This window comes from Rana temporaria, chromosome 4, assembly GCF_905171775.1.
Source record: "Rana temporaria chromosome 4, aRanTem1.1, whole genome shotgun sequence".
Taxonomy (NCBI): Eukaryota; Metazoa; Chordata; class Amphibia; order Anura; family Ranidae; genus Rana; species Rana temporaria.
Window position 1 is genome coordinate 204,076,662 of NC_053492.1, and position 22,234 is coordinate 204,098,895.

General features: G+C 44.4%; 1 protein-coding gene across 2 annotated transcripts; it reads right to left on the bottom strand.

Annotated features, from left to right (window-relative positions):
* Nucleotides 1-1,919: 1,919 nt before the first annotated feature.
* C4H2orf72 (chromosome 4 C2orf72 homolog) lies at nt 1,920-17,823 on the bottom strand. Of its 2 annotated transcripts, none has more exons than XM_040349715.1 (4): nt 17,430-17,823; nt 16,844-17,384; nt 8,559-8,642; nt 1,920-2,423 (listed from the first exon to the last, which is right to left on the bottom strand). In XM_040349715.1, exons 1-4 carry the CDS (start codon nt 17,736-17,738, stop codon nt 2,347-2,349), a joined length of 1,011 nt encoding a protein of 336 aa, XP_040205649.1. In that variant the 5' UTR covers nt 17,739-17,823; the 3' UTR covers nt 1,920-2,346. The 2 variants fall into 2 exon arrangements, with proteins under 2 accessions (XP_040205649.1, XP_040205650.1); XM_040349716.1 differs by having other exon boundaries at nt 16,844-17,339; nt 17,475-17,822.
* Between the last annotated feature and the right edge of the window lie 4,411 nt (nt 17,824-22,234).

The following is a 22,234-nucleotide window of genomic DNA, read 5'->3' on the forward strand; positions in this document are numbered from 1 at the left end:
ATCTTTTAGCTTTAGATGTATGTTTAGCAGAAACACTAGAAGCCTCCCCCTGGGCAATAACCTCTTCCCCTGAAAGTAAAAGACAGAGGCTTTAATACAAAAGGAGTAGGGGAAGGGAAGGGGGGTGTGTGGGGAATAAGGACCCAGTCCAAGTGCCCCAATGCAGTTTCTGGAGGTAGACTCACCCCTGGTGGATTCCTCTGCAGCAGCGGTTAGTGCCGGGCGGTCCTCACGCTCCATGGCACCGTCGAATCGGGCGCCACTCTCTCCCCTGCTGCGCTCCGTGCGTGTGAGCTAACGCCGATGGCGGCCGCCATTTTGGTGAAGACCGGAACTGGAAGTGCGTCATCACCATGCGCCGCCATCGATGCAGCGTCGAAATGCTGGCTCCACCGAGAAACGAGCCTGGGAGAACAGCAGCCGAGTCCACAGCGCGGAGATGCGTCTTTACCCGGCCCAGCAGGTAGGAGGACGCTCGGGAGAGAGGGATTCCAGCCACCTAGGTGTTCTGAGGTAGCCACTATCCCAGATACACCTAGCAGGGGGGGGTTTCCAAACAAAGTTTTCCTTCAGCTCCCCCCCCCCTCAATACGGGGAGACCCTGTGGACAGGCAATAGCCTCACTGAGCTCAAGGCCTCCCAGGACCCATGGCTCACCTTCCAAGAGGGGGACCACCAGCCCCAGGCCTTAGGTCTTTTTAGAAAACAAAAAAACGTTTCGCTGGGGGAAACACAACCATGAACTGAGGTGCACGGGGAGGGGCGGGGTTTTTAAACCTCTTTTTGATTGCGTTTCCTGTCAGGTGAAGCCAGTCTACTCTCAAGGTGCCGTCCTGGAAGACGACTCGAGAAATTGTCGTTCTATTTTTGTTTATAGCGCAAAAAATAAAAAACGCAGAGGTGATCAAATACCACCAAAAGAAAGCTCTATTTGTGGGGAAAAAAGGACGCCAATTTTGTTTGGGAGCCACGTCGCACGACCGCGCAATTGTCTGTTAAAGCGACGCAGTCCCGAATCGCAAAAAGTACTCTGGTCTTTGGGCAGCAATATGGTCCGGGGGGTAAGTGGTTAAACAAGATATCCAATGTCGCATTTGCCATCCTGCCACTGGCAAGCCATTGTTGGTATGGCGGACACAGCAGAGAAATGAAATACACCTGCTTGTATGCATCATTCCCTTGCTGGCTGGTTATGCGGAGTGCTGCTCTTGCTGGTGATTTGCTGCACAGAGGGAGCAATACATACAAGCAATTTCCCAGCACAGGCTAGTGATCCTGTTGCTGGAGACTTCTCAGAAGAAGATGGTTCGTGTGACATGGGCCTTCAACCCTGTAGTATAACCCAACCATAGTATCACAGATAGAAAGGGCACCTGCATACCTCAACATAGGTAATAACTGCCGACTCCCAGCAGGAAGACCAACATGAAGCCAGGGTAGATATTTTTTTCCTTCATAAATCAAAAAGGTTTACACAGGAGTAAGGCCCCTTTCACACTGGGGTGTTGGTGGTAAAGTGCCGCTATTTTTAGCGGCACTTTACCATCGTATTTGTGGGGGTATCCGGCCGCTAGCAGGGTGCTTTTAACCTCTGCTAGCGGCCGAGAGAGGATTAAAACCACCACAAAGCACTGGTGCAGCAGCGGTTTAGCCGCGGTGCCTATTAATTTCAATGGGCAGGAGCAGGAGCAGTATACACACTGCTCCAAAGATTCTGCTAGCAGGACTTTTTTTTACCGTCCTGCTTTCACACTGAAGAGACAGCAGCGGCTCTTTCAGGGCACTTTGCAGGCACTATTTTTAGCGTTATAGCACCTGCAAAGCGACCCAGTGTGAAAGGGGTCTTAATGTACAAAACTAATCAAATATACACAACAATAATTCATCAGTTTTCATAAGATCCTCAGAGTCTTAGGAGATTTTTTTTTTTTTAAACTTAATTTGCCATTGATATGTTTCTTTATAAATCATAAATGTATACAAAAGTAACATTACATATGTAACCATAGTTCAGCAGCTTCACAAGATGATCAGCGTCTTAGATAGGTTTTTTTTTATGTTCTTTTACTACGTACATAAACTATAGAGGCCATCCTGATACAACAGACAGAGCAGTGACATGCACATAATACTCCTTTCACAGTCCTCAGTACAAAAAAAGTTATTACCCAGCAGATGGCAAATTCACTCTCACTTTCCAGTGTGTTGGCAGTAATTGACAACTGCAAAGGAAATAACATTTAGTAATAACGTGCTCATACACAAGGCCCTAGTTTGGGAATGTCTTAGGTTGCTGTCCAGATTCTTTAGAAGTTATTTCCAGGCAGAGAGACATCACTGGTGATACTAGGCATCAGTTGTCTCAGTACAATCTCCATTGGGATACTGCAACACTGTCAAAGCGGTTCCTTCTTGAACAAACTCTGCAATTAAAAAAAAAAAAAAAAAAATGTAAAGCATTATTTTCAATAAAGTATGTAAACTAACAATGAGCTATAGCTGCATAATTGTTAAATAAGAGAGATTATAATTATATATAATCTCTCTCTCATAGCTACAGTCAGGTCCATAAATATTGGGACATCAACAAAATTCTAATCTTTTTGGCTCTATACACCACCACAATGGATTTGAAATGAAACAGACAAGATGTGCTTTAACTGCAGACTTTCAGCTTTAACCAGTTAAAACCCGGACCGTTATGCAGGTTAAGGACCTTGCCCCTTTTTGCGATTCAGCAATGCGTCGCTTTAACTGACAATTGTGCGGTCGTCCTTTTTTTCCCTCACAAATAGAGCTTTCTTTTGGTGGTGTTTGATCACCTCTGCTGTTTTTATTTTTTGAGCTATAAACAAAAATAGAGCGTCAATTTTGAAAAAAAAAAATCAATATTTTTCACTTTGTTATAATAAATATCCTCAAAAAAAAAAAAAAAAAGAAGATATAAAAAAAAAACATTTTTTCCCCTTAGTTTAGGCCGATACGTATTCTTCTACCTATTTTTGGTAAAAAAAAAAAAAGGGTGTGACCTCATGTGTGCTTCTTACTTTAGGGGGGCGGGGCTGGACATGTGACATCAGTGATCGTCGTTCCCTATATTATTAGGGAACAGACGATCACTGCCACAGAGAAGAACGGGGAAGGTTTGTTTACACTCACCTCTCCCCGTTCTTCAGCTCCTGTGACCCGATCGCGGGACACCCACGGCGATTGGGACACACGACTGGGCTCTTAAAGAGGACGTACATATACGTCCATGTGCCCAGCCGTGCCATTCTGTCGGCGTATATAGTCGTGCGGTGGGATATTTACATCCAAATCAGGTGAACGGTGGAATTACAACAGTTTGTATATGTGCCTTCCACTTTTTAAAAAGGGACCAAAAGTAATGGGACAGATTAACAATCATAAATCAAACTTTCACTTTTAATACTTGGTTGCAAATCCTTTGCAGTCAATTACAGCCTGACGTCTGAAACACATAGACATTACCAGATGCTGGGTTTCATCCCTGGTGATACTCTGCCAGGCCTCTACTGCAACTGTCTTCAGTTCCTGCTTGTTCTTGGGGCATTTTCCCTTCAGTTTTGTCTTCAGCAAGTAAAATGCATGCTCAATCGAATTCAGGTCAGGTGATTGACCTTGCCATTGCATAACATTCCACTTCTTTCCCCTAAACTCTTTGGTTGCTTTCGCAGTATGCTTCGGGTCATTGTCCATCTGCAATGTGAAGCGCCCTCCAATGAGTTCTGAAGCATTTGGCTATGAGCAGATAATATTGCCCGAAACACTTCAGAATTCATCCTGCTGCTTTTGTCAGCAGTCACATCATCAATAAATACAAGAGAACCAGTTCCATTGGCAGCCATACATGCCCACGCCATGACACTACCTCCACCATGCTTCACTTATGAGGTGGTATGCTTTGGATCATGAGCAGTTCCCTTCCTTCTCCATACTCTTCTCTTCCCATCATTCTGGTACAAGTTGATCTTGGTCTCATCTGGCCATAGGATGTTGTTCCAGAACTGTGTAGGCTTTTTTAGATGTTGTTTGGCAAACTCTAATCTGGCCTTCCTGCTTTTGAGGCTCACCAATGGTTTACATCTTGTGGTGAACCCTCTGTATTTACTCTGGTGAAGTCTTCTCTTGATTGTTGACTTTGACACACATACACCTACCTCCTGGAGAGTGTTTTTTGATCTGACCAACTGTTGTGAAGGATGTTTTCTTCACCAGGGAAAGAATTCTTCGGTCATCCACCACAGTTGTTTTCCATAGTCTTTCGGTGTTGTGAGCTCACCGGTGCGTTCTTTCTTTCTAGGATGTTCCAAACAGTTGATTTGGCCATACCTAATGTTTTTGCCATCTCTGATGGGTTGTTTGTTGCTTTTTTTTCAGCCTAATGATGGCTTGCTTTACCGATAGTGACAGCTCTTTGGATCTCATTTGAGAGTTGACAGCAACACATTCCAAATGAAAATAGCACACTTGAAATGAACTCTGGACCTTTCATCTGCTCCTTGTAAATGGGATAATGAGGGAATAACACACACCTGGCCATTGAACAGCTAAGCAGCCTATTGTCCCATTACTTTTGGTCCCTTAAAAAGTGGGAGACACACATACAAACTGTTGTAATTCCTACACCGTTCACCTGATGTAAATACCCTCAAATTAAAGCTGCAAGTCTGTAGTTAAAGCACATCGTGTTTGTTTCATTTCAAATCCATTGTGGTGGTATATAGAGCCTAAAAAATTGTGTTGATGTCCCAATATTTATGGACCTGATATGGTATATATCTGAAAACTGATCAATCCTGATGTACTGACAGCATCTCATTTCTTGAGGCACAAAAAGGCCAGGGCAGTACAAATATCCCCCAACTGACCCCAGTGTAAGGTATTTAGTAAGAGGCATGGTGAGTTTTTTGAAGTGGTGATTTTTTTGTAAAATTAATACATTTAAAAAATAAAAAGTTTCACAATTTTTTCGACATACTGTCAGCAGTGCAGTACAGCATCATCATATACCTAGTGTGGCAGTGATCAGGGACATTTTTATTATTGTTTTTTACAATTTTTGTTTTTAAACACATTGTGACCAGAGCAATACAGTGTTGTCATTTTGTGATTGGCCACAGCTAATCACATGGTACAGATGGGCTGTGATTGGCAGTTTTTACCAAGTGATCACTGTGACTAATCACCGCTACAACACAATGGATGGCATAAAAAAAAGCCATCCATTGTTTACAACTGTCATGTGATCTGCTGTGATTAGTCACAGTGATCACAAGGTACCAGCAGCAGGCCGGTATGGTGATCTGTCAACAGCAGTGTCCAGCGGAAACAGCCGGTGACCGATTGTGCCCGCAGCGTGGCCCGGGATGACACTGTATGACATCCACCTGGAATGACGAAAGTGCGACCCAGCTGTCATTTACCTACAGGCCGGGCAGGAAGTGGTTAAAAACCAAAGCCAGCTGTAGACCATTCAAATCTTTTTGGCTGGTCCCAGCCAAGAGTCGAATCATGTATGTGCAGGCTGATTGCATGAAAAATCTGACAGGATGGTTGTACCCAAGTCGATTGATCAAACACAATAGCTCCATGGGTGGGATTCCGCCATCAACACTGACTGCATTGATGTGGGAATCAAGCGATTTTCTTTCCTGCAACCAGAAAACATCTATCTTTAAATGATCTCCCCACATTTTAGCATAAACTGCAATGTAATTTTTCTATGCAGTCACATGCCCACAAAGCTCCAGCTCCTATGTAATATGGAGGGCCAACAAAGGGGCTAAATTGCATAAAGTAGTGGCATCACACGCTATGGCTTTTATTGCTCTAGGCATCACTGGTGGGTCAGATTTCACTCCCCATTAGCCAAACATTTACACAGAGGATTCTTGTTTTGCCCAATTTAACATTCTTTATCCTGTTTCACATCAACATCTCCTCTGTCTTTGTCTGTATTTTAGAAACTTTTGTTTTTCAGATTTAGCTCCACTTTCCCCTCAATCCATTGCTTCTTTTGTTCCCACTTGTCACAAAATTTCCAGTCAGATTCTCTAATCCAACTCTGTAACTATCCAAGTCCCTCTCATTGTCACCCCTAATGCACGCTGTCCAAGTTCAGGGCACACACCTCCACGGATGTCAAAGTAGAAACAGTGGCTGTGTCCCAGCCGACAGCGACTGGACTGATGGGCACTGAAAGGCATCACTGGTTGGGCTGCACCAAGAATGAGGGCACTGATTTGTGCTCTATTTTTTACTGTGCATTTATAGGTATATATTTCTCACAAGTTATGTATCTTTCTTAGGACATATAAATGTAAATTGGGTCCTTCGTTGGCTCTGTGAATTTATTATATAATTTGCATTATATTGTTTTTCTTTATGTTATGTTATTTATTTTTTCTAAGTGTGGAACGCATTGCCGCTGTGATGCGCCTCAGTGATGCCATTTCCGGCTAGAGGTGGCTCATTTTGCCCATTGTTTTTTAACATTGGCTGTGGAGGCGCTCCTGACGTTAGGCCGTACCCTCTAGTCTCTTCCAGGTGAGGACGAGGTCATTCCGCCCACCCAGAGGCGATATTAGGCTTTGTTTATGTTTGCCATTCTCATTTTTAATGCGTCCCCATAGTGCGCATGCGCGGCTGTACGTCATCAGACTGGAGCTATTGTAGTGCGCATGCCCGGCCGTAATAACGGTGGCGCATTTGCGTGCGCATATATTTCTTATTTATTCCGGTTTAGCAGTTATGCGTGTGCATATATTTATTTTCGTTGTTCCGGTTTCAGATGGCGCAGCCGTACTGTGCATGCGCGGCTGACGTTTTTTTTTCTATTTGAAACAGCTGAACATTTGGTATGCTGCCCTATTACAGGGCTGTATGGCCTGCAACATCCTGTATATAAGTGGGCGTGCTTGCATCATTGGCCACGCCTCTGATGATATCCATTTAGGATGAAACATGTCAGACTGGCTGATGCAAGCACGCTGTTTTTACCTTACGGCTTCACTATTGTTTGCTTTCCTCTTCATATTGGTTTAATGCCCTGTTGATGACTGCACTACAATCCATTCGTTTTATGCAAGTTCTGATGATCTTCTAATACTGGTGTTTTTGGATCAACCCAATCCTGCATATAAAGTTTAGAAGTGTTGCCATCCACCACTGAACCTCTGCATCGTATGATTACATGCTTGTTTCACATATCTAGCTGGTAAGCAGATTGATTGCACTGGGTGTTTGTGTGCTTTGGTCTTTGTGCACCCTGAAGCTTGGTGTAAGTTTTCTATTCTTCACTTTTCATTGGAACCCATTATCATTTGGACTATTACGTATTTATCATTAATTTCAAGCGCTGCACTTTGGACTTTTATTTTTTGTGTTTGATTGATCTACGAACTGTGCTGGCTGCTTTTTATTTGTATTGTTAGCGCAGATATTTGTTCACTCTGCTTTACTGCTTAGGAGTGAAGATGTCCCCACAGAGAAAAGCCACTCATGGGCTCTCCTCTCGCACTGTCAGCGTGAGGAGAGGAATTTTGATAACCTGCATTTCCTATTTACACTGATCAGCTGTGATTGGACACAGCTGATGACATGGTAAAGAGCCTACGTCATAGGCTCTTTACCGTAATCGGAGATGTGGTGTCCTAGAGATACAACGCACCACTGATCGAAGGATGTCATATGACGTCCAGTCAGAATGGTAAAGCCACCGCCCAGCCATCAATCCACTATAGGCCGGGCGTGAAGGTGATAAATTTAACTTTTTTGTTTGGTGCAGTCAGACCATGTATACCTTCTTACATCCATCCTCTTCTGATACAGCTTAAGTAGATTTGTTTACTTCATGCTTTAAAAAGTATAATCACTTGGGCTTAGGGCATCACAAGTCGGAAACATTTTTTTTATGCTAAAGATTTCCCAGATAATTGTTCTACACTGTAATCAAGCCACCAAGCCGAATAAAAAAAAAAAAAAAAAAAAAAAAAAAACAGAATTAGATTGTAAGCTCCTTGATTGCCGGTTCACACTACAGCGACTTGGGACCCGACTTGTGTCATGCGACATGAGAAATTCCATTGAAGTGAATAAGAGCCATCTTAATGTACACTACTGAAGTCGCTCCAACTTCAGAAAGGGTTCTTGTACTTCTAGGCAACTTGTACCCATTGATTTCAATGCAAGTTGCCTCCAAAGTCGGATCACTGTCTTAACTGAAGCAACTTTACAGGAAGAGAAAATAGTTTTCTCAAGCAAACCCCTCCCTCCCACAGAGCGGATTATTGTTTGATTGGCCACTGGCAAAGTCGCCTGTCCTGGAGGCAACTTCAAGTCGCGTTGTAAGTCGCTCCAAGTCACGCTGAAGTCGTATTGCAAAAGTGGTGCTGGACGTCGTGTTGCCCCTGTGTGAACCGGCACCAAGGGCAGGGACTGTTATGAATGTACAATATATGTAAAGTGCTACATTAATTGATGGTGCAATACAAATACCTGCAATAAAAACATTTCTAAAGAATCAGAATATTTACCCTTCTCTACACAGTCCTTCCATCTCCTTCTCCTCCATGAGAAACATTGGGACTTCATTTTGGGCTTTACTTTTCTCAGCTCATCTAATAAAAAAAAAAAAAAAAAGAAGAGGGGGAATTATAAATGTTACTTGGAGATCATGTCCTGTCAAATATTAACATGCCACAGGTCAAAATCTTGTGAATTCAGAATACATAATTAGCTTAGTTAAAGTTTGTCATGAGAGAAGTATGTGGGCTGCCATTGTTGGTTCACTTCAAATTGGCAATTGCCTGGCCGAGATTGACTTCAATACTTTTGAGTTGAGAACAAGCACAAGCATCAGAAATCCTCATCTTTCTAGGGTAACTCCACTTGGAAAAAAAGATCGCAAATACAAAAATATAGTGTACACAATTGCGACTCAAGTCATATTGTAATTGAAGGTTATTAAAAAATATCTTTCCTTCTCAATCTGCAGCTCTGCAATTTTCTGTAAAATTCCTGAAAATCTCATTCCCTGCTTGTTTGGTTGTCTCACTGATTTTCCCAGAAGTCTGCACCAAAAGGTCTCACACTGCAGTGCCGCTAGCGATAAAGCGATGCCTTTTAGGTGCTTTGGAAGCGCTGCCCATTCAGTGCAATGGGCAGGGGTATTTCGGGAGTGATAAATACAGCGCTCCCAAGCCGCCCCAAAGATGCCGCTTGCAGGACTTTTCTTAAAGTCCTGCAAGCGCACTGCCCCAGTGTGAAAGCACACACTGAAGAGAATGGGAGGCTGTTTTCAGGCGCTTTATAGAGGCTAAAACTCCTGAAAACTGCCTCAGTGTGAAAGGGGTCAAGTCAAATTTTTGGCATCCCCTGCAACAAAAATGTCATTTTTAGTGAGATGCACCCAAAAGAGAAATCACATCTGAAGGGATGCAGACCCAGCAATTTTCCACATTAAAGCCCTGCAGGTTCAGCAGCGGATTGATATTTATAAAACCACTCCCATACAGATTCACTTTCCACTTGGACACAGACAAACAGCTATTTTTTTAGAATACAAATAGGCAAGAATCGCCAACAAAGTTTGTTAAAGTCCTTGCAATGTACATTGATCACCCAGAGGGGGAATGTTTTTTCAAAGACTCATTAATGTGAATGTAAACCTAATTCATGAAATTTAAGCTGGGCACATATCTGTAGTGTTTTCTCATCGCTCTTCAAAGCACTATGTTCCGTGCCTTTTTGCTGTTCCGTTCTTCTGTTATCAGCATGAAAAGTTCTCCAACAACCGAGATAAAATCAGCCTGAAATTTTTGTTTCGATGGGTGCTATAAATAGATTAGCAGAGAACTGGTCTATTTACAGCAAGCACATTCATTCCTTCGCCAATGTGAAGTGAGGGTGGGGTGTGCCTTTTCATCAGCCTTTTGAATCAGTTGTCAGAGTGTATGCCAAGAATCCACACCCAGTGGTGGAACAGGAAGAATAAATTTCAAACACGTGTTCACGTTCTAAAGAAAATAGCAAGCTGAAGGCAGATATACAGTACATGTAAAACGTGTGTAGGGAGATTTGTTTCATCTCCGTGATTCATCTGAGGCTATTCTCTTCACTGGGTATATGTGAGGGTTTATATCCACTTTAACGATTGAAGAAAAAAAAAAAAAAAAAGTATCAGAATTACAGCTGGGAAACTAACAGGACACGACAGCAATTGAAGACTCCATACATTTCTGACAGACACTTTAAAGTGGATGAAAACCCACCTCACATCCTTTCTAAACTACTGCCATAGTGCTGATCTATAAGGATATAGATGCCTCCTGCATGTATCCTTACCTGTGAAATGTCTCCCCTCTGTCTGTTATAAAAAAATTAAAAACTGCAGATTCTGTGGGTGGATCTGTTGTCAGGAGCTCGGTGGGTGGAGTCGTGATGTCAGTAGACTGCCCCGCCCTCCTCTACACTCCTTGTCAACATGCATTTTGTCCTGTGTATTCCTTACACTAAATTCTGCTATGATCACCAACATCCAGAAAAGTAACCACATGACAGGAGTGGGGGTGGGAATTAAAAAATAATGCCTGTCTCCAAGCTAGTGCATGAGATATGTAAATAACCTGTCACTCAAAGCCAGGGGGCGGAACGGACTAAGGTTTTTCTCTGTTAGGCCCGGTTCACACTTCTGCGAATTCGAGCCGTTGTGATTGCTCAAATTCACAAGTCATTAAAATAACATTGTTTTCCATTAGTGCCGTTCACATCAATGCGAATATAAGCTTCGGGAAAAAATGGTCCTGTGCAAGTTTGATTTGTGTGCGATGCAAATTCAGCTCTATAGACTGGCATTCCCCAAAAATCGCGGCAAAAAACGCATCCACGAAATTGCGGGAAAAATCGCGATTTTACAGCGATTTTAAATTCACAGCAGTGTGAACCTAGCCTTAGTCCATTTTATCTCACTGAACAATAAAAGAGGATTGCTCAGAGCTGGATTAACTGTTTGTGGCAAGACTGGGCACAGATGATAGGAAATCTTATATTGTACATTGTGACAGCAATTTTTTTTTTTTAGGGGGGGGTGGGGGGTTACATCCACTTTAAAGTGGAAGACTTTTTTTGTGTGTATTCTATATACACCTCACTTCCTTTTTAGAGAACCACCCATCACCAGGACAGGAAGTTTGGGTAATATTACCGAATGGGGACACAGATGGCAAAAAAAAAAAAAATGGTTGTTTAAAAAAAACTGTCCATACCTAAAAAATGTATACGTTATTATATATACACCGATATATAAAATGTCTTCAGTCACAAAAGGTGAATGGAGGAATCACCTCTCACCCCCCCCCTCTCCAGTGATATTGTATCCTGACAGTCGTTACATGCAGTCGCCCAGCTGTAACAAGGATATAGGTGAGGGAAAGAAAACCTACATAAAAGGGGCACAGACCACAATGAAAAAAAGTAAATGCCTTTCCACCATAGTACATTTATAAAGGGGGGGGGGGGACTAGTATTTACCCACCACTAGTTATAAACAGTCCCCAGGCACCTGTTGTGACTATCGATGGCTGTAAACCAAGCTTGGTTCTCAGATGCAGTGCCACAAGCTTATCCTTGAGGCTCTGCAGTATGTGATCTCTGAAATAACCAATCACATGCTACTGTTCACATTGTTATCACCACCTCCTCCTCCTACAATGCAGGAAGCAGATGAGTCATAGGAATCTTTCAAAGGGAAATGATTGTATGAATCAGGAGCAACAGCTGACAGTCCATTCATTTTCACTCCAATCAGATGCATTATTTGAGGTTCTGACATCTGCAGGAGCAGACACTGCAGATTCCTCCATCCATGATGTTTAATGTGGATGGGGGAAAAAACAAAAAGAATAAAAAAAAGGGGGGGATAGATTTCTCTCCTGCAGGGCCGAAAGAGAAATCTTACTGTACATGGCCAGTTCTGGATATTAATAAGCTAATTACGATTGCAGGGTGCAGCCAACATAATGATCTACTGACGTCAATATGCCAAGTTACAAGTTTACAGGCAGGGCGGATGATATGAATACATTTCCCTTGAGTGGATGAATGTGGCGATTTTAGAATGAAAACACTAACTGCTGCCTACATATTTAGCCAAACAAAAGTGTCATTAAAAGTGGAATTCCAGCTTCTATATAACTCCCTTGAACTGGTACCCTATAAGAAAGATCTGTATACTTACCCATTTTAATGTCACTCTGGTCACATGATCTCCCCTGTGTCAGCCTGCAGTGGAGAGGAGAGATCCCTCCAATAATAGCTGCTAAATCCTGGAGACAACGACATTACCCATAGGCTCCTTTTGCCCATCTGTTGTCAGAGCCCCCTCCTCTCCCCATCTTTATAACACAGGTCAGTTAGCATAGGTGTCAGGAGGGGGGAGGGGACCGTTTTAAGGCTGGTTAAGTGGAAGCTGGAATTCTACTTTAACCACTTGCCGACCATAAGTGTCTGCCAGTGTCCCACAATCATGTCACAGAGAGGCAGAACGGGGAGATGCCCATGTAAACAAGGCATTTCCCTGTTCTGCCTAGCAACATGACAGATCTACTGCTCCCTGTCATGTTGTGAGACCATCACACCCACAGTTAGAATCACTCCCTAGAACACACTTAACCCCTTTATCGCCTGTTAGTTTAACCCCTTCCCTGCCAGTGTCATTTACACAGTAATCAGTGCATTTTTATAGCACTGATCGCTGTATAAATGACAATTGTCCCAAAATAGTGTCTGATGTGTCCACCGCAATGTCGCAAATACCACCAAACGAAAGCTCAATTTGAGAAAAAAAAAGGAAGTCAATTTGGTTTGGGTGCAACGTCGCATCACCGCGCAGTTGTCAGTTAAAGCGACGCAGTGCCGTATCGCAAAAAGTGCTCTGGTCAGGAAGGGGGTAAAACCTTCTGGGGATGAAGTGGTTAAGAAAAAAAAACGCGCTGCTACACAGGTGAACCAAAGGCAGCAGCCAACGTTCGCACACACAATAGGCAATGGAAAACAAAAAAGCAGCGCCAAAATTTAAAACATTAGAACATTGAAAAAAAAAAAAAACAATCAGCAGCGAGTGTGATATTATATAAAGCTGGAATAAACCAGGGAGTCCACATAAACCATATAATGACACTAAGTGATGGGTAAAATAAAGTTCTTTAACCACTTCCCGCCCGGCCTATAGCCGATTTACGTCCGGGAAGTGGTTATGAAATCCTGACAGGACGTTCCACAACGTCCTGCAGGATTTCATGCCGCGCGCGCCCGTGCGGGCGCGCATCGCGGCGATCGGTGATGCGGGGTGTCAGTCTGACACCCTGCATCTCCGATCTCGGTAAAGAGCCTCCGGCGGAGACTCTTTACCACGTGATCAGCCGTGTCCAATGACGGCTGATCACGATGTAAACAGGAAGAGCCGTTGATGGCTCTTCCTCACTCGCGTCTGACAGACGCGAGTAGAGGAGAGCCGATCTGCGGCTCTCCTGACAGGGGGGGGTTCGCGCTGATTGTTTATCAGCGCAGCCCCCCCTCGGATCGCCACACTGGACCACCAGGGATGCCCACCCTGGACCACCAGGGTGGGCAAAAAAAAAAAGCCTGCAAAAAAAAAAAAAAAAAAAGCATTAAAAAAAGATGCCAATCAGTGCCCACAAATGGGCACTGACTGGCAACCTGGCAAAATCAGTGCTGCCCCACAGTGTCCATCAGTGCCACCCCAGTGTCCATCAGTGCCACCCCACAGTGTCCATCAGTGCCACCCCACAGTGCCCATCCATGCCCAGTGCCCACCTATCAGTGCCCATCTGTGCCACCCATAAGTATCCATCAGTGCCACCCATAAGTGCCGCCCATGAGTGCCCATATGTGCCGCCCATGAGTGCCCAGTGCCGCCCATGAGTGCCCATCAGTGCCGCCAATGTGTGCCCATCAGTGCCGCCAATGTGTGCCCATCAGTGCCGCCAATGTGTGCCCATCAGTGTCGCATACCAGCGCCGCCAATCAGTGCCACCTCATCTGTGCCCATCAGTACTACCTCATCGATGTCCATCAGTGCCATCTCATCGGTGCCCATTAGTGCCGCCATATCAGTGCCCGTAATTGAAAGAGAAAACTTATTTACAAAAAAATTTACAGAAAAAAATAAAAACGTAATTTTTTTTCCAAATTTTCAGCCTTTTTTTAGTTGTTGCGCAAAAAAAAAAAAAAAAAAAAAAAAAAAAAAAAAAAAAATCGCAGAGGTGATCAAATACCACCAAAAGAAAGCTCTATTTGTGGGGGAAAAAGGACGCCAATTTTGTTTGGGTACAGTGTAGCATGACCGCGCAATTGCCATTCAAAGAGCGACAGTGCTGAAAATTGCCTTGGGCGGGAAGCTGCGTAAGTGCCTGGTATGGAAGTGGTTAAACAGCAAGGTAACTCCTTAGAAGTTGGTAAACTGAAATGACACTTCTCCAAATGACCAGGTGACATGTATGCATTCAGTGCGAACCCTCCACCGTAATAAGCAGCTTACCAGAAGGCAAGCAATGCGAGTGGTTGGCTATAACCCAGCCACGGCCTTTAGCTCCCCAGGGATGTTGGATGGGGCAATGTCGTCCCAGATAGCCGATAGGGCCACTCCAAAGATCAGATGGCGAGCAATGCAGGCAGTTGATTAAAGCCCGACCAGGGATGGTGCAAAATCGTCCCAAAATAACCGATAAAGCCACTCCAGGGATCTGCTGTTGTCCCAGATGAGGCTGCCTCGGTTTACCCAGACCACGGATGCAGTGCACCCGTGGCTTTCCTGCGGGTTAGCTGCACTTTGCCATAGATGTCTAGTATATCCTGCAGGTGTAGTGCACTTTCTGAAAGCGTACCAAACCCTCAGGTAATAACAGAAGTCTATGGCTCAGTGCATGTAGCCTGCAGGCACACTGCTCTGCACCTGCGTATCAGTTTGAAAGCAGCCCAGTAACTAACCACTGCAGAACAGCTATGCCCATACCGTATATACACTGTGATTTTAGTAATAAACTTACCTTTAATAACAGTCTTCCCTTTAGGTATTACTGGCTGTTGCTGTCCCAGGCAGAGTGCATTTGGTATCAGTCCACCTGTGATAACGCTATACAGAAAGCATTGGCTTATGCAGCTCTGTTCTGCAGCCGCTTGATTCCTCAAAGACCAGACTTCATTCACAACATTGATGCTCTGAGATGGCAGGTCGGGAAACTCACGTTCTGGGCTTACCAACCCACCAACCTGCCATCCCAGAGCAGGTCGCGAGCCACATCAGAGGTCTCCACAGGCAACTGGTTGGGCAACACCTTTGTCCCAGTCTTTACACAATTTATTTTTGCCCACTAGAGGTCCACGGCCTATGTTCTGTCGAGAAGTGGCCCCTATCGAAAAATGCCAGAACTGCGCAGAACGGAGCCGCATAACAGCTGAGTTTACAATCAGCTGTAGACAGTGCCTGCGTACAAAATGGGCAGTGCTGCAAAGATGGGAGACAATTTTTTCAAGAAGCACAAACAAATCTAAAACAAATATCTCTCTGCTATTCTTCCTACGCAAAACACATTTTTGCAGCACTGACCATCATTAATAAATATGCCCCCATCACGTACACATCCGCCCATCATGAATATATCCACCCCTTACAGACATGAACAAGCATCGGGAGCGTGTGGCACAATATCTGCTATTGTGCGCAAGCGCCGTCTACAGCTGATTCTAAACTCTGCTGTTCTGCGGCTCCATTCTGCGCATGCACAGTTCCGGCCAGGCATTTTTTGATAGGGGGCACTTTGACAGAGTAACCGGCACTGAATCGTCTCGGCGGGCCGCCATTTTACAGAAGACCAGATATCTTGGGGAAGAGACAAAGGGCAGAACCCAGGCTCCGCTTCTTGGTTCTTCCTTTCCGCCTTCACAAGCTGGTCTTCTGGGGACACTGGTGTAAAGAGGGACTCCGCTGGGAACGTTGCAAGTGACATGCTCAGGGCTCCCACTGATTCAGCATGATGGCGAGTTGAACGATTTATTTTATATTACAACATAATAGAAATAATGCGCTTCAATCATCCTGACACCATACTAACCATGGTGCCAGGATGATTGAAACGCTAACACCAGGTGTTTGGAGCATCTTTACCTGCGGATTGTTAAACTTTATGGAATACACAGATTTCCATTGTGGTGTAGGATCTGGGCCTGCTGTCCCTCCATCCATCTTTTCTTCTCTCCCTCCATCCCGCATTCATCTCATACTCAAACCCCCTTTGACCCATGCCCAATATTTCGTTTGAGCCACGCCCATGCTTCGCCACCACATTTTCCTTTCCTCACTACACCATGCCTTAAAATTAATGCAGTGCCCCCCCTAATTATAACAAATACTCCACCTATCGACTAAAAAGGGGCGTTTTGTCACATATGGTTACCCGCTGGAGCGCGCATGCACGACGCCGCCATATGCGTTCCAACACTTTTACAAATGTGATGGGTAGCCGAATGTGATGAAGAATATAGCTAAAAGGAGTTTGTCAACATTTTAGTAATTGATTTTCGATGAGAATTTAGCATTTATATAAGTGTTGGAACGCATATGGCGGCGTCGCGCATGCGCACTCCAGCAGGTAGCCAAATGTGATGGGTAGCCATATGTGACGAAACAGGGGCCCTGTTAATTTTTTTTACAATGTTGGCAACTATGTGGTGTAGTTCATACAACTGTAGCACGTGACCATGCTCAGTGACAGCCCATGTGATCCAAAGGACCAATTATCACCTGCCGCTGTGAGCGCCTCGCAGGCCAGCCTCTGGATCTCTCTCCTGGACTCCTCCTGTCCGGGGAGGAGGACACATGCCCGGACCTCTGAGCACAGCTTCCCCCGACTCTTCTCAGGGAACACGGCCTGCAGGATGGCCAGGAGAGAGGAGACCTCAGAGCCCCCATCCTCACACAGCACCCCTATCTCCTGCCCATTGACCTCGCTCTTCGTCTTCATGATCACTCCGATAACAGCGCCACCTGCCGGCATTCGTTCCCGGACGTCCCGCAGTATCTCCCGCAGTTGACGGCTCGCTCCTCTCAGTCTCAAAGTCTCCGCCCGGCACAGGAAGAACACCAATCCGAAGCGTAAAGTCCGCTCTGGTTTAGGCTGAGGGGCGGGGCGTGTGGGGACCGCAGGCTGGGCTCCGCGTTGAGGGTCCTTCTCACCGCCGCGCTCCGGGTTCCCCTCACACCGGGGTCCAGCTCCATTCCCGCCGTGTTCCGGGCTCCCCTCACACCGGGGTCCAGCTCCATTCTCGCCGTGTTCCGGGCTCCCCTCACACCGGGGTGCCTTCTCATCACCGCCGCGCCCCGGGCTCCCCTCACACCGGGGTCCCGCTCCATTCTCGCCGTGTTCCGGGCTCCCCTCACACAGGGGTGCCTTCTCACCGCCGCGCCCCGGGCTTCCCTCACACAGGTGTCCCTTCTCACTGCCTTGCTGAGCCGCCTTACTCCTCAGTATGTCCGCCCCAGGAGGAAGCTCAGCCGGGAATATGTCCCTGAGAAACCCTTCCAGCAGAGCCCGGCTCTCCGCCCGGTCCCACAGTTCTCCGACTAGCTGGACGCGTTGCGGTCCTCCAAAGCGGTGCAGCACCTCCAGGAAGCGAGACTCCGTGCTGTCCCGGGCCATTCCCACACGATGAGCCGCCCATACATCACCGGCCGCACTATCCCAACCTGATTATTCAGCCGGAGAAACGTCCAATAAGAATGCCGCTGGGAGGGGGAAGCCTACAATCCCAGCTCGGGCTCTACCGCCCGTCGTATCCTATTGGATATGGCCTGACACACCCACGAATGGCCACACCCATAAGGCTGTAGCTCGGGTCCATCTGTAACCTTGACGCTGGGACTGTGACATATAGGGCGCCTGTTATCTCTGTGTACAATGCAGGAGACTCTTCCTTTTACCTGTCCTTATTTACAGAGAGAGAGAGTGACGTGCACGGAACCCCTTATCTGTGTGTGCTATACAAATACACCAATCAGCCACAACGTTATCACCACTGATAATCAATGTTATTCACTTTACTTATCCCCTTACAATGGCACTTATCCCCTTACAATGGCATCTCAAAGTAAAACAGATTAGACAGCAAGTGAACAGGTTGTCCCTGAAGTTGATGTGTTGAAAGCAGAAAATATGGGTACAAAAAAGAAAACACTAATCTGTATGCTCACACTGCCTAGCACAAATCCTCCTTATCCCCCTCCCAGGACAAGTTTTATTCAATCACCCCAAACCCTCCCCTTTTAGCACAAATCCTTTCTCCCCCCCCCCCCCCCCCCCCAAATTTCACAAAATTATTTGTTACCTAACCCCCCATCCCTCAGGCCACTCCATCCCCCCTGTGTAATTCTACATCTCAGAGTAATCCCCCAAGTGTACTCCACAATCTCTATTACAGACCTCAGATCAGCACTTCTCCACCCAATCGGAGGCGTTCCCCTCTTTGGGCATGCTGGCGGAGGGTATATCTGGAGCACCGGCCATTTTTTCGGGTAGTCTGCGGGGCCCGAGTTCCAGGTGCGGCATCCACCTTTAGGGTGCGCGCATCCGCAGGCCCCATCCTCATGGCCGGTCGGGTCGAGGCTGTAGATGAAAATGTCAGAGTGGAGGAGGAGCCTACAGAACACTTCATAAAATCATTTCACAAAAATAATACTAACATCCCTTTAAAATAGCAGGAAAAATGTTTCCCCTTAGCTGTTGTTGCCTAACTTGCATTAAGTTTTCCCATTTACTGCCTCAGTTGCCCATAAAAAAAAGCTATCCCTGTGTCTATTTGTTCTGACCTTGATATTCCTATAACGTCTGCCAGAAGGTAGCAACTTGAATAAGTTATAACCGGGATGAGATGAATCACACATTATTTTCTGTGCTCTGCCAAGACAGCGGAAGTTGTAAATTTCTGCTAAAGATGGAAGTTTACAACCCACTATTTTCTGCACAGTAAAAATTATTTTCTAAAGAGTATTTATGTGCGCTACAGTACAATTTGGGTGCCATACTAAAATACAGTACACCAATATGCTCTCAGTTGAAGAGTGATAAAAGGTCTCCAATATTTTTGCCATAGGCCACATGTCAAACACAAGGCCTACGGGCCAAATCCAGTGTTGTTCTGTCAAATTAGCCAACTGGTCAGAAACCCCAACCACGTCACTTCAGGTTTATTTAAACCATCAGTAATTGGAGATTTTGACAAATTGATATTTGGACACAACACCGGCAACCGAATACAGGAAGATTTAGCTGTGTTGACAGCACATCGGCTAATGAGGACAAAGTTGTCGCAGCCTCCGGGGCGGCCATTTTGTTGGCTAGTATCGGAGCGAAGTAACAATGTCCGCTCATAATATCATGCACTGGACTGTATTCGGTTGCCGGTGTTGTGTCCAAACAGCAGTTCGTCAAAAACTGATTTTATTTTTTTACAAAAGGTGAACTTAGCCTTTAAAATATTCCTTAATTTTCACCTTATGAGCTAGTTTGGCTTCTCTTATGCCTCCCTTGAAATTTGGCCTTGCATCGTTATATGCTATATGTGCATATAGTGACACATACAACGCTCACTGGCAGGTGACTGTTTTTACTATGTGTCCTTATATCAGGGGTTGACAAATTTGCTTGGAATCTAGGAGCCAGCTAAAAAAGTTAGGAGCCAGAAAACGCGCCCCGCCCCGACGAGCTTGCGCGCAGAAGCGAACACATACGTGAGCAGCGACCGCATATGTAAACGGTGTTCAAACCACACATGTGAGGTATCGCCGCGATTGGTAGAGCGAGAGCAATAATTCTAGCCCTAGACCTCCTCTGTAACTTAAAACATGCAACCTGTAGAATTTTTTAAACGTCTCCTATGAAGATTTTAAAGGGTAAAAGTTTGTCGCCATTCCACGAGCGGACGTAATTTTGAAGCATGACATGTTGGGTATCAAGTTACTCGGTGTAACATTATCTTTCATAATATTAAAAAAATGGGCATAACTTTACTGTTGTCTTATTTTTTAATTTAAAAAAGTGTAATTTTTTCCCAAAAAAGTGCGCTTGTAAGACCGCTGCGCAAATACGGCGTGACAGAAAGTATTGCAATGATCGCCATTTTATTCTCTAGGGTGTTAGGATAAAAAATATATATAATGTTTGGGGGTTCTAATTAGAGGGAAGAAGATGGCAGTGAAAATAGTGAAAAATTACATTAGAATTGCTGTTTAACTTGTAATGCTTAACTTGTAATACCAACGGCCACCACCAGATGGTGCCAGCTTACACATCTGGTGGTAATAACTTGTAATACCAACGGCTCATCACCAGATGGCGCCAGCTCCCCAAAAAAAAGATGCCCCCCCTTCCAAGCCAAGTCGCCAGGACCCTATTTCTAGTCGCCATGGCGACCTGGCGCCCAGGATTTGTCGAGCCCTGCCTTATATACAAATACAGTGACATGTAAGACACTCCCAATCTCTATTTGTACATGGGGAAAGGAAGAGGAAGAGTCAGGTGCATCCTACATAAGGAGCACTGCGCATGTGACTTTATGTATATATGAGAACCTGTAAAAGGAAGAGTCAGGTGCATTAAGAATAGAGTGGCATGCCTGGTTTTCCCTATTTCTATATAGAATGCACCTGACTCTTCTACCGCCGGTTCCCATGTACAAATAGCTGCACCATTTATTTGGCTCTGTGCAGACCTTGGAACCATTATCGGAAGCGCTCTGCTCAGATATTACTGCCAAGTTTATAGACAAATCAAAGTCAAATAAACAGAACATTAGCAAATAAAGAACAATTTTAGGAACTAACAAACTAGAGCATAAGGGTAGTGCTTGCATGGAAAGTCATGAAAGCTTCATACAGGATGTATACAATGTAATGAACAATGTTCAGTAGGTGCTTACTTGTGATAAAAGTTAATGTTTTGTTTTTATAGGAAAACAGTATAATAGGAAAAAAAACATCTGTTGAACACTTGCTGTTTCACCAAGTTTGTGCCACTGTACAAAGCAGGACCTGTGGATCAGATCATCCTGGGGAAATCTAAATCTCTGTGTTTCGGGGAAAAGGTGGAAAAAATACAAATAAAGCAAACAGGGAGAAAACTGTTAGAAAAGGAAATGTATATATATACAACCCTGGGCTACAAAATACCTATAAACTGGGAGCACAAAATAACACTGAATGTGTATTAACCACTAGCCGACCAGCCGCTAGTTACAGAAATCAATGCATTTTTATAGAACTGATCGCTATAAAAATGCCAATGGTCCCAAAAATGTGTCAGAAGTGTGCGCCATAAGGTCACAGTACCGATAAAAATCGCTGATCGGCGCTATAACTAGTAAAAAAAAAATATAAATAAAAATGCCATAAAAATACCCCCTATTTTGTAGACGCTATCATTTTTGCGCAAACCAATCAATAAACGCTTATTGCAATTTTTTTTAACGAAAACTATGTAGAAGAATACGTATCAGCCTAAACTGAGGGAAAAAAATTTTTTTTTATATATTTTTGAGGGATATTTATTACAGCAAAAAGTAAAAAAAAAAATGTTTTTTTCAAAATTGTCCTCGATTTTGGTTTATAGCACAAAAAATAAAAACCGCAGAGGTGATCAAATACCACCAAAAGAAAGCTCTATTTGTGGGGAAAAAAAGGACGCCAATTTTGTTTGGGAGCCATGTTGCACGACCACGCAATTGTCAGTTAAAGCGACACAGTGCCAAATCGCAAAAAGTGGCCCGGTCATTGACCAGCAAAATGGTCCGGGCTGAAGTGGTTAAAGGGGACCTTTAGAAACCTCTTTTGGAGATATGTTACCTGGCTGTCATGTATTTTGAATAGTTTAAATAATTTATAACAAAGGAAACCCATAAATAATGGATGCCATTACTCACCTTCTGAAAAATGCTAATTGCTTGGCTTTCATTTAGTTGAAAGAAATTTGAGTTAAGAAGTTGCCAGTGTCAGTTTTCATACTACCTAATTAAAGGTCTTCTTTACTTCCTTTACTAACCTGGAACACATATATATATATATATATATATATATATATATATATATATATATATATATATATCAGTTGAAGTTACCAAGTCAATACCCATACCACATCCACTG

Coding starts and splice junctions, on each gene's coding strand:
- C4H2orf72 (XM_040349715.1), bottom strand. CDS start 17,738: ATGGCCCGGGACAGCACGGAGTCTCGCTTCCTGGAGGTGCTGCACCGC. Junction 17,385..17,429: donor GAGCGGGACCCCGGTGTGAG/GGGAGCCCGGGG, acceptor CCCCGGTGTGAG/GGGAGCCCGGAACACGGCGA. Junction 2,424..8,558: donor GAAGGACTGTGTAGAGAAGG/GTAAATATTCTG, acceptor TTTTAATTGCAG/AGTTTGTTCAAGAAGGAACC.